Below are 13,385 nucleotides of genomic sequence, written 5' to 3'. Positions count from 1 at the left end.
TAAATTCTCAAAGACAACCTTGCAATACAGTCCTGGCCTCCATATTATATAAAAGATAAAGAAGCATTGGAGAAAGTGTAACAAAGATGTACAAGAATTATAGTGGAACTGGGAGCACATACCTGTCAGGTAGAACTGAACAGGCAGAAACAGACCCCTTGTTCCAGCAATACAATTGTAAACTCATATTTTCCTGGGCCTAAATGCTGTTGCTTCTTGGAGCCTGGGTATGCTTATATTAATCAAACTGCTGAGGAACACCGGTGTGTTTGTCACTGACTACACTCTTGGGAGTATAAAAGCACCTATGAACCAACTGTGTTGTATCAGGTTGCCACCTAGTTCAGGCTTCGTAGTGTAACATGGGGAAAGGGAAAAGGGGGGAAAGAATAATTTTTTTAAAAACAACCTTTCAAAATCTCTGCGAGCTCCAATTCTGGCTCCCTTCGGCTTCCTCAATTTCCTTTGCTCCACCATTAGCGGCTATGCTTTCGGTTGCCTGGGTCCTAATCTCTGCAATTCCCTCCCTAAATCTCTCTGCCTCTTTCCTCCTTGAAGATACTCATTACAATTGACCTCTTTAGCTTTTGGCCATCTGTCCCAATAACTTATCGCATTTTGTTTGATAAAACTCCTGTGAAGAGCCTCAAGATGTTTTGACTGCGTTAAAGGGTGTTGTATAAATGCAAGTTGTTGTTGTAGTAGAGCCATCAAGTGTGAGGCTATTTGCTTTGGAGAAAGCGGCTGTTTGGCCTTCACTGAACAGTTTCTGAACTGCAGTTAAATCAACTCCCTTGGTTCCCATGACAATTTAAAATCCGGAACAGTTACCGAGGTGGAGATGTTCAGCGCTTAGGAACAAGAGGTGCATGGTGAAGAGATAAACCCGCACAAGCAGCCACATATGGGGGGGTGGGGGGGGGGGGGGCTCATTGTCGTAATCTATGTTAATCTGCCCAAAAATACAAAACTCTAGGTAGAGCTCGCCAGCCAGAAAGGCTTTGTCCACAGGGTAGTACGTGATCTACCAATTAACAGTGATTGATGTGACTCGCTGATGCCTTGCCTGCTCACTGACAAACACATAAATCCCCTAGAGCTTTAAATAACTATCCTTACAGCTGTCCGTGACAATATAAATTGATGTGGGAAAACCTGGGGACACCCACCCACACTGTCAGCCCCACCCCGCATCCTGAGATCCTCTGTCTCCATGGGTTACAAATTACACCAGCAACATCTGCCTCAACACGGACTGCAGCTGTTCAGAGAAGGGGATACCCGCTAGTTACCGGCTGCAGTTTTGGGAGCGTTGAAAGGCGTCATTAGTAGCAATGCAATGGCTGGGAGAGTGACCCAGTTAAAACAATTAATCAGCAACTGGAAATGCACCACAGGATTGGACTAAACTGTTGAGGATTGAGGGTCCAACATTTCAATGGTCTGCAGTTTATATAAATTCTCAACTTACACAGCCATAGAATATTGTGTTGAGTTTTGGGAAACATACAACAACTTGGACCTTGAACACAGTTTTCACAGCAGCATTATCAAGCATAATTTGACACCATATTAAGCAACTGTTAGGACAGGTGACCAAGGTCTGAAAGAGGCAAAATGTCTTGAAGGAGGAGAGAAGTTTGGAGAGGCTGAGAAGTTAAGAGGGGGAATGCTTGAAGAAGATGCCAAGGCCATGGAGATTGCAGGCATTTTTTATTAAGATGATATTCGAAATGCGAGACACCAGTTATGGGGAGAGATTTAAATAAATTCAGGCTTGCCACTGGTGAATGTGCGGGTCATTACCCTTGGAAATGACATTTAGGTCCAATTAGTGAAGTTTCCTTTGAAGTTTTGATTTTTTTTTGTTACAGTACCCCACTCCCTCTCATTTTTGATTTGTTGACTTTTGCTTTCTCAAAAGAGCATAAATGCCAGTTCGAAGTTCTCATATTCTTTTTTTAATATATAAATTTAGAGTACCCAATTCATTTTTCCAACTTAGGGGCGATTTAGCGTAGCCAATCCACCTAGCCTGCACATCTTTGGGTTGTAGGAGCAAAACCCAAGCAAAGACGGGGAGAATGTGCAACTCCACACAGACAGTGACCCAGAGCCGGGATCAAACCTAGGACCTTGGCGCTTTGAGGCAGCAATGCTAACCACTGCTCCACCCTGCCGCCCAAGTTCTCATATTCTTGGGCCTCTCCAGGTCCACCAATATAGATAAGGGACTAAGAACCTGGAGTCTGGACTGGAACTGGCAAGGGAAGGAACAGTCAACAGCTGAATCTATCCAGTTTTCCCTGAACCTCTGCTATAACTTTGAAGGATTAACTGAAGCCTTGGAGAAATGGCCATTTACAAAGCCATTTATGGCAATTTAGAGAAATCCGCTGGAGAGGTCGGGTCAGCTGGGAAATTTTACCCTGCCATCAACAATACCTTTGAGTGAAACATTGGCCCAACATAATGCTGTGAACTGTATTTTTAGATCGTCCATTCCAATTGGAGATGGCATATGTTGAATTATCCGACCCTTGCTGTTATCTAACTGTGCCTTGGTGCGGAGGGTGTGAGGTTTTGGACATTCAGTGTAGTACATTTCTCTTAAGCACCCATACACCCAGACCTTTGTGTGTTCTTTATGGTGAATAAACCACCAAGCTAACCGCAGATTCCGGAACATTGGGTGGGATTCTCCGCAAAGTGGCGTGATGTCCGCTACCCGGCGCCAAAAACGCGCGGATCACTCCGGCGTCGGGCTGCCCCAAAGGTGCGGAATTCTCCGCACCTTTAGGGGCCAAGCCCTCACCTTGAGGGGCTAGGCCCGCGCCGGAGTGATTTCCGCCCCGCCGGCTGGCGGGAAAGGCCCAGGTTCATGGCAGTCTACTGTGGGGAGTCCTATCAGTATAATTTCTCCAGGTTTCCCCCAACTACCAAGTTCAATTTTTAGCAGACATCTGCCTTTCTTGTTCCACTTTTCCCCGACTGTGTCGAAGCTCCTCACTCAATAGTACTCGTTGACAGGGGTAAAGGTGTCACTGAAATCCAAGGTGCTGCTGATTCAGTATTATCAAGGGCTGGTTTAGCACAGGGCTAAATCGCTGGCTTTGAAAGCAGACCAAGGCAGGCCAGCAACATGGTTCGATTCCTGTACCAGCCTCCCCAAACAGGTGCCGGAATGTGGCGACTAGGAGCTTTTCACAGTAACTTCATTTGAAGCCTACTTGTGACAATAAGCGATTTTCATTTCATTTCATTCATTTCATTATAGGTCACTTTCTCACACAGGTGCCTAGATGAATTCTTGGATTGTACACTAACTGACAAAGTACAATCCAGAGGTTTCTTAAGTGGTCTGTTTAAGTGGTTACATGAGATGCAACAACGTAGGAATATAGGACAATGCAGCCCCCTTGAGCTTGCTGAATGAGACATGTCTGATTGGTACCTCACCAGTAATTCTGAATACCCTTTGATGCAGCAGTAATATCTGTAATTGTTGATATGTGGTGCAGTTTGTGGCCCTGGTATTGTGATTTTGCACAGAAAATCCTGGTAAAATGCCAATTTTCTTGAGTGGATTCCAGAGATTTTTTTAAATCGCTTCTCTTGACTAGAATACATTAGCAAAATCTGGTTTGCAGACTCATGTTGGTGCGCCTTGCAGATTGAGAAAACTCCCAGTGGAGTAAATATGTGCCAATATTGGCACAGTAAATGCAATGTTAAACAGCTGGCTTGCCATGGTTTGCTGAAAATCTCATGCCTGTCAGATGTTTAATATCTCAGCATAAGTACTTGCCCCTATGGCCTCTTCCCCTGTCCTGGTGTTTTGGGTTAAAGATCTCATGGTAAACAGGGAGTTCTCGGGATACCCTGGCTTACCTTCCTCCCTCAATCAAGCCACCTCACCTTTTGTCTCGTGGCCAACTCTGCATGCAGAACAACCATCAGTGCCCTTCTCCAAGACATGACAGAGGTTGTTTTCTACATTTTTCACCACCAATATGACAAAGTGGGAAGTCATTCTAACTTGGAAGATATTGTAAAACAAGCGGCACTGATTCAATCACCCATTAATGCAATCTCTTGATTGATCACTCGCAATTTTCACTTCTATAAGATTAAACAGAAAAGATGCATTTTGGATGGCGTTGATTTTGCCTGTTTTCCACCATCACTGATAAGTTAAATTTACTCGGTGACTCGTCTATTCCCATTGTCCAGCCACAAATGCTTTTATTTCAGCGTCAATAGCAAAGTTTGCAGCTTTGGACAAAGGCAACGGAACTGGAATCACCTTCCGCCTTTACCCCTTTCGATTGAATACATTTTTCCAATAACACTTGGGAGCATCTTACGAAATGAGACTTGACATTTTCCTCCCCCTGAATGACACCGGGAGCTCAACACAACTGAGGTTATTGGTACACGTGGGCAACATGCCCATCCGATTCCTCAAGTGTTGTGGGCAAGTTGTGGTCCAGCCACAACTGGTAACATATTCACTTAAAGTGGCCAGAGATTCAGGGTTTCGCAGCTATCCATTGTATTTCAGTGAAAGACAAAGTAATAATTTAAATCCCTTGAACTGCAAATACACACAAGAGGCAGGTGTTTGATGTGCTTGAATATCAGCAATGAAAGAAGTGTCTGCTCATCATCTCTCCATTACTGCATTTGGTGACAGACAAGCACAATGCCAATTTGAGGAAAAACAGTTTGTAATAAAAGCACTACACTCTTTTACATAATGAGCCTAACATTCTTTGCATCAATCTATTCCTGCATGGTATCCAGGCACTGATGGTAAATAAAAAACCTTTTAGTTTATATCGTTAGGCCACATTAATTCTTCACAGTGCATAGGGACACTCAAGCGTCAGATAAACACCCCCATTCTCACTCAGCTAACATCTGCCATCAAAAAATACTTTCTGAAGAGCAAATAAGACGCATGATGAATGCAAGATGTCAACACCGCTCGCATGTTATTCTAAAACAAGTGACGATTCCAAACTCCCCCAGTGGATCAGAAGTCAAACAGACTGCTTTTGTGAACGGAAAATTCGTGATAGGCTCAAGTCTGGTCCTGTCCATGAATGGGTCAACCTCAGTTCATGTTCTACAACTGGGCCCAGTGCATCTACCACGAGTGAAGACCAGAAACAAAAATAACCATAGAACCGTAGAAATTTAGTGCAGAAGGAGACCACTTGGCCCATCGAGTCTGCACCCACCCAATTAAAGTGAAGATGAGTTTATTCAGCTTAAGTAATGGACCCAAGGTAATGAGATAGGTCCAGATAGATCTTGATTATATATGTTTGTATATACTTTGAAACAAGCAAAAACTAAATAATGACTGATGACTTGGTACTGTATTGATCTGAGAAGTTCTGCTTGACACTCAAGGGCAGATGTTGGAAAAGACTGTAGCGTACTTTGTAGATTAAGTAAATGACAATTACCTGTATATTACTGTATAATGAAATATACGTTTTGTAAGGGGGCCCACAAGTTTGCCTCCATATGTTTCACACCAAACCTCTTGTTCATGTTGTCCATGTAATCAATACAGAGAGGCTGAGATTAGGCGGGAATGAAGAGCCCTGAGAACTTCAATTCTTTCCTCAATTAGGTCTGAAGAGATTTGTGGTTCAGCTGTTTCAGTCCGCCTGGTATTGCACATATTCCAAATAACTTGCACATTGCTGAAGAATTTACTTGAAAAACAAACATCAGCGATTCTTTCTGATCTCTCCCACTTCTACAGCCTTTGCTGTGGCCTGATGTTAGTTTTGCTATTTTCACCAACCCCACCACATTTTCTTGCCTCTTTGTGCGTGTGAATTCCGATTCATACCAGGGGTCTTGCCAGGAGCAACAGTCATTCCACAGTAGGGCCACGTGGCCATTTTCCATACATTGTTCTGTTTCAGTAGGTTATTCGATCATAGGGAACAAAGCAGTTGAACCAGATTCATGGAGATAGCCTCCCCATAACATTCCAGTGGACTAGAGGAACCAGAGGTTCTCTGGTCCTCAGAAAAGGCTGCAGGTGGGCATGCCAGGCTCCTGCCACTCCACACTCCAATAATCGTCTTGGAGGGATGTTAGCACTTGGTCACCTTGAATTCATTTTAAAAATTCGTAATCTACCTGTCCCAAGACATCAAATATCTCCGGCCTCCTCGGAGTGCCTACTTTGCCTGGTGGCACTGCTGAGGCCTCAAGGTGCTGGCCCTCTGCTTGGGGAGGCAGTTTGTCAAGCTTACTCGCGGTTGTTAATTGGACAACGTTCTCCAAGGACTGGACGAGCAGGTCCTTCTGCTGGCCGGTGTGGACTTGGAACCCCCATCTTGTCCCAACATCACAGCCTTGACGAGACCCCGTCTGAAGTGCTGTTTAGAGCTTTTATCTCCTTATTTGAGAAAGGATACAATTGCATTAGAAGCAGTTCAGAGAAGGTTCGCTTGACTCATTACTGAGATGAAGGGCTTATCCTACGAAAAAATTATGAAAAGGTTTGGCCTATGCCCATTCGTTTTTAGAAGAACGAGATTGAAATATATAAGATCCTGAGGGAACTTGACAGGGTGGACGCTAGTCAGTGCCAATGCCAAATCCTGGATCTTGTTTCGGTCCAAGTAGCAGAGTGGAGCAGCAGCCTGGTGAAATGGAGCATTTGGGTACAATCTCCTTATCTCGGAGCCTACAGTCGCCATTACCCAATTGCTGCCAGGCCATTAAAGATAGTGCAGGAGTGCAGGGTCACAAATACAATCGTAAAGGAGTTAAATGTATGGTAGAAAAGCGATCTCCCTAAATTCCCCCCATGGCTTGTTTTCTAAGTGCACTATGCAATGTATTTTGGAGGTGTGCAGAATTGCAAGCTCCAAAGTTTTGTCTCGGCCCAATGTGCCACTGCACTACTGAGCCACACATGGATGAACTGATATTTGGTCCCAATCCTGGTCCTAGTTAGCAGCTCTCGGCTGAGATGACGGCTACACCACTACAACTGGCTTCAGTGTGTACACACCATAATGTGGAAAGATAAAAGATCACCAAGGTTCCCACACTTGCGGTGTGTGTTCTGGCGGACCAAGTGGCTCGCCACTGGCTGCCAGCAGGACCTTCCGGTCCCGTCGATATCTCTGCCATTACGTCTGACTCACCCGTCACGTGCCAGGGTAGGAGCATGGGATGGCTTGCAGAAGGTTCGCCTTCGGCAGGACTGGAAGATCTTTCCAGCGGGAAGGGCTGGAAATCCCTGCTTCTGGTTGCTGCCCAAAGACCCAGATTAGAAAGTGTCCCAAGCAGCCATGTCCCAAGTCAATTCCTTTCTTGTGTCACGTATATTTTGATCATATTTACATGGAAGCCAGAGCAGGCTTGATCCTGATTAAATGAATCAAAACGTCCAACAGCATCACTACTATATTTACATCCATCAAGTGCCCCAATCACATAGTTCTCAACGGGCATTTCGGATGAGATATCGAACCCAGCCCTTTCTGCTCGCTCAGCTGGATGCACAAGATTTTCGAAGAAGAGCAGGAGGGCAAACGTAGAGCAGTCTCAGTATAACAGGCCAGTCACCTAAGACTGAAATGAGGAGGAACTATTTCACTCAAAGGGTTGTGAATCTTTTGAATTCTCCTTCCTCGAGGGTTCTGAATGCTCCATCGTTCAACACATTTCGGACTGGGTTCAGCAGATTTTCACTCTCTCAGGGAATTGGGGATATGGAGAGTGCACGGGAAAATGGAGCTGAAGTCTCAAGATCAGCAAGATCGTATTCAGTGACGAGGCATGCTCATGGAAGCTGTATGGTCTACTACTGCTCCTATTTCTTATGTTTGTATGTTCTTGTGAGTTCTCACTGCTGTCCCTATCAATATTTACCACCCAACTCACATCATTGAAAACAGGTTAACTGGTCAGTATCAGCTCACTGTGCTCAAATTGGTGACCAGGTTTCCGCCATTACAGCAATGGCCATCCTTCAAAGATACCTCAATGGCTATGAAGCATTTTGTGACACTGTATAAAGACACGGGGCAGGATTCTACGTTTCTGCGCCTAAGTGCCGGCTCAAACGGAGAATCCGCGGGAGGTTTACTTGAAAACAATCGGCGGGAGCCCGTCACCGGTTCCGGTGAGGGGCTAGCACTGGCGCCGACCGAAACTCCCACCTCCCATGCCGAAAACGGACAGAGAATGGCCGGGACCCAGGCCGTACATGCGCACGGTTGACGACCTGCAACGGTCGCGCCTTACAACATAGCGCCAGCTGTGCGCAGATCGAACCCGCCATCCGCAACCCCACAGCCCACCCCCTGGCCTCCCCCACCAGCCCTCGCAGAAGCCCCCCTCGGCCAGCGGCACAGATCCCAGTCAAGTGTGGCGGTGCTGGGCACAGTCCGCAGCACACGCGTCCCGTGCCGTTGGGAACTTGGCCATCGGGGGCGGAGCATCGCAAGTAGTCCGGCCAATGAGGTGCCAATGGCATTGCGACTGCGCGTGGTGCGCGTCACGATGATGCCATTGCGGAGTGGGCGGAGCATGCTGACCGGCGTCAAACTGGCGCCAGCCGCGATTTCGGCGTCGGAGCCCATTCTCCAGCCGATCGCCAAACACGATTTTGGTGTCGGGCATCAGAGGATCGCGCCCAGGCTCTCTTTTTTATGACAATATTTCCTCATCCCTCCCAAACATGTTGACCCTCTGTTAGTGAATGGTTCCACAGCTGTTGGCTACTCTCCAATGCCTCACCCAAACAACAATGTAAATGCAATAAATGTCGGTGGATAACCTGACTGCTGATGCCATTCCAGTCGACCTCAACCCTGGGCCCTTCGGATGTTAACACACATGCACCCCAAGCAAGAGTCACTGGTTACTGATTAAGATGGAGGCATTTTCTAGTGACACCTCACGATATTTTGTGCAGAGTTGTGAGGAACACGTAACTCCTTATAATACTCACATGTTTGTCAGTCAAGACTTTGTCAAGCATAGACTGCATTCAGGGGGCTGGATTCTCCGCACCCTGATGCCGAAATTGCGGCTGCCTCGAGGGCGGAGAATCCATTTTCCAGCAAGGAATCAGGACCGGCATTGGTTCCCCGATTCTGCGGGCCCTGAGAAGCTGCGTACTCGGGGAGTACGCCGCGCCACCTGGGACCTACCTGGGGCCATTGCCAGAGGCCCGCTAGGCCATTCTCCACCCCCGACCAGCCGAAGTCCCGACGGCATAGATCTAATATGGTGCAGCCGGTCGGGATACTCGCGTGGCGGCTGCAAACTCAGTCCGCTGCTGCCTTAGTTGGGGGGCAGGCCGATCGGAGGGTGGGGGGGTGGGGCTTTATAGGCGGCCGGTAAATGCTTGTGCGGGCGTTGAGGGTCGGGCGCACGGCCGATCAGGGGGTTTCTTTTCTGGGTCCAACTCCGCGGTCCGAATCCGCCATGGAGCACGGCATGGCCACCACCATGTAACATGCGCGGCCTCTGACCCGGAAGTGCGAGGGCCCGTATCTGCAGCAAAAGCTGCAAGGTCTACTCCGGGTCTCTTCTAGCCCCCGGCAGGGCTAGGAATTGGCGGTCCTTTCATGCCAGGTTTTCTGCTGTGAAACTCCACCATTTTGATGCCGACGAGGGGACATAGTCCCAATAATGGAGAATCCAGCCCAGGATTTGCGCAGCAGTGTGGCACATACATTATATGGATTTGGCTGCCCCTTGGCACTTTTGAAGGTGAACACTGGGAGTATTTTGAGGGGAACCTGTGTACATTTACTGCAAGGCAAAGTCCCAAACAGAGGACAGAATGGAATACTGTCTCCTTGAATTTATTTTGTTGAAGTTCAAATAAATTGAAATGCAAGGATTAAGATTCTTTGAAGTCTGTCAGTTTACAGAATAAAGTTGAATTGGGGCTACACTTTAATTGAATCTGAATGTTACCAAGCTCTGTGTAATAGACAATCAACATGGTTTTAATTCAGACCCATTCTCCCACTCTCTACATGACTTGCATACAAATTTCTCCTGACTGGCCCTTTCGGCGCTCAGCATTTAATCAGGTTAGAAACATACATTTCCACATTACACAAAACACCTTTTTTTTTGACAGCCTTTTTATCCTGCTTCATAAGTAACAAGTAATTTTAAAGTAATACCATTCAATATTCTTAAAATACATTTTCTATTCACAGAATTGCAATTCTATTGGATAAAACACTTAGAAACTTGGTGGCGCATGAGTTCCTCAGGCAGAAGCAACAGTTCCAGGGAGCCGGGAATAATAAAATGTTGTGAAGTAAAATGCGATCACTTTGGGAAGCTGCCTGGCAAAAATGCAAGATGGCTTTGTTAACAGAGCCCCACCCTATGTGTGTGTGTGTGAGGCGGGGCGCACTCTCTTACCAACAGGCCCAGCCTACCACTCGGCCAACATACATCAGCAGCCAGGTTCCTCACTGTCCTGAGATCACCCCGCACTTGCTGAATTGCATTGCCTGAGTTTCTCCGGAGATAGGGTTGTGCAGAAAAAGCATGATAGGCAAAAACAAGAAAGACGGAAGGAAATGGAAGAAAGGAACTGGTGAAAGGGCAGAAATATTGAATACATAGATGTCACAGGGCCTTGACCGGAGGCCCATCATTAGATGCACTGTCGGTGACATAAAACTTTCTGACTAGAATTCATGAGGGACATGCCGCAACATTTTTTAAAAATTAGAATAGCACAAAGGACATCTTAACCTTCAAACAGATCAATATTCTGAAATACACATCCCAGTTTCAGGATTCATTCCTGGAGGAATCGTCACGTGACCTCCCACCTTTAACTGTCCCATTGGATCAAAGAGCCTTTTAACCCCAGCTCCAATATATTTTATAACTAATAAATAAAGACATTAAAAACTGCATTATTTATCTTCAATCTCCAATCCCTGGAGATTCCAGACCAGTCTTGGAGGGTGGCAACCTTAGGATCTCAGTGAAGCTATAAACAGCATCCAAGGTCAGTAAGCCATTGGGTTAAGATTTTAAACTAAGCTAGAGTGATAGCTGCTATTAATCCATTTCTTTGTTTTGTTTCATGATCCATAGGCATGTCAGCACAGGACGTTAATGTAGGTCGGGCCTCAAGATTCAGGCTTCAACTTGTGTTTCCTTGCCTTACCTTGCCCAGGACAGTGAGACAGGGCTTGGGGTCCAGCTCTGGTTGTTCCAACTTCACCACTCCTACCCATCCGTACTCGTATAGGTCCTCCTCATCATTGTTGTTGCATAGTCCTAAAGGGTGCATCTGGAAGAGTCAAAATCAAGAAGATATTAGTTGTTGCAAGATGATATCCATTAAAGCATTATGGGCAGACTAAACAACAGCAATGAGCGGCTTAATCAGATTCCACAGCACTAGAGGGCAAGAGTCCCAGTTTCTAATAAAACCAGTATTCTGTGCCATCTTATGAAATAATACAGGTATTATGCAATATTATAATATTTAGAAAGCAGGGCAGAATGGTGGCACAGTGGCAACCATGGATCAGATTAATCATAATTTTGCTGAATGGCAGAGCAGGCTCAAGGGGATCACATATACACGGGGAGAATGTGCAAATTCCACACCAACAGTGACTTAGGGCCGGAATTGAACCCGGGTCCTCGGTGCCGTGAGGCAGCAGTGCTAACCACTGTGCCACTGTGCCGCCCTTGCAGTGTCTACTCCTGCTCTTATTTGTTATGTTTTTAAATGTTTAAGGGCAGCACGGTGGTGCAGTGGTTAGCACTGCTGCCTACAGCACTGAGGACCTGGGTTTGAACCCAAAGATGAGCAGGGTAGGGAGATTGGCCACACTAAAATTGCCCCATAATTGGAAAAAAATAATTGGGTACACTAAACAAAAAATTTAAATGTTTTTAAATATTTATGTTCCTTTACAGACATTGGGCGGGATTCTCCGCAATCGGCGCGATGTCCGCCGACCGGCGCCAAAAACGGCGCGAATCAGTCCTGCATCGCGCCGCCCCAAAGGTGCGGAATCCTCCGCATCGTGAGGGGCCGAGCCCTCACCTTGAGGGGCTAGGCCCCCGCCGGACTGATTTCCGCCCCGCCAGCTGGCGGGAAAGGCCTTTGGTGCCCCGCCAGCTGGCGCAAAACTGACTTTGACGTGCGGCGCATGCGCGGGAGCGTCAGCGACCGCTCACGGCATCCCCGCGCATGCGCAGTGGAGGGGGTCTCTTCCGCCTCTGCCATAGTGGAGACCATGGCGAAGGTGTAAGGAAAATAGTGCCCCCATGGCACAGGCCCGCCCGCGGATCAGTGGGCCCCGATCACGGGCCAGGCCACCGTGGGGGCACCCCCAGGGGCCAGATCGCCCCGCCCCCCCCCCCCCCCCCCCCCAGGACCCCGGAGCCCGCCCGCACCGCCTTGTCCCGCCGGTAAGAGAGGTGGTTTGATTCTCGCCGGCGGGACAGGCATTCACCCCCGCCGAATATCCGGTGCCGGAGAATTCGGCAACTGGCGGAGGCGGGATTCACGATTCTCCGACCTGGTCGGGGGGGGGGGGTCGGAGAAGCCCGCCCATTATGTTCTTATACATATATCCTTTGTTTAAAACCAGTAAAATTTAAAGCAACAGATCTCTCCCCCCTGCTAAAAAATGTATTTGTTTCATTCGGCATTACCCTTTGAACAGATTAGAGGAAACCAGTAGTTACTTCTCCAATCTGATTGCCATGGTGACCACTTTGCGACGCCAGTTCCCAGCCTTTGGTTGCAAATGTCGGGTCATTTTTACGATCAGTGGATGAAGACACTTCACCTACTGCTGCCCTACCCTACATAATATCACCACAGTGCAGATACTGTGGGGAGAATGGAATGTTATCCACTTCCTTTACTCTCCATCCACACCTCCAGTTAGCCCATACATTAGCCTGCTTTCATATCAAAAAATATGGAAATTATTCACCACCCCACAATTGAGCACTGCAGACAGATAAAAGGCTTTGAAAACAGGATGCGCTAGAAAAGCATGGCTAAAATGTCGGGGGTTTGGAAGGGGGGAGGAGTGTAGGGAGGAGAGGAAGTGATAAATATAATCTGTGACAAATTCCTATCATAGTAGCTGCTGCTTCATGGATTCAAAATTCATGAAACTATTTGGCCTGATGGTGGATCAAGTCAGAAGTAACCAAAGTTCATCAGTGCAGCAGCAGAGGCTGTCCAAGGTCAAGTGGCAAAGGTCATTTGATGAATTGGTCGGCAGATGTGCAGGAAAATACTTCCCCATCATCCACCCTCCCCAAGAAAGCCACTTATTGATTAATGAATAACATCCAGGGCACACTATTCCTCC

At 47.1% G+C, this 13,385-nt stretch overlaps 1 protein-coding gene across 2 annotated transcripts in view; it reads right to left on the bottom strand.

Moving 5' to 3' along the window:
* znrf3 (zinc and ring finger 3) overlaps positions 1–13,385 on the bottom strand; it is a 332,702-nt gene that overhangs the window by 141,893 nt on the left and 177,424 nt on the right. For both annotated transcript variants that reach the window (XM_072497116.1, XM_072497106.1), the window contains exon 2: positions 11,204–11,329. In XM_072497116.1, the coding sequence (XP_072353217.1) occupies positions 11,204–11,329 (126 nt within the window). The remainder of the gene's footprint in view (positions 1–11,203; positions 11,330–13,385) is intronic.

The sequence above is a fragment of the Scyliorhinus torazame genome, chromosome 1 (assembly GCF_047496885.1).
Source record: "Scyliorhinus torazame isolate Kashiwa2021f chromosome 1, sScyTor2.1, whole genome shotgun sequence".
In the NCBI taxonomy this organism is placed as follows: Eukaryota; Metazoa; Chordata; class Chondrichthyes; order Carcharhiniformes; family Scyliorhinidae; genus Scyliorhinus; species Scyliorhinus torazame.
This window is presented reverse-complemented; position numbering and strand designations above follow the sequence as displayed.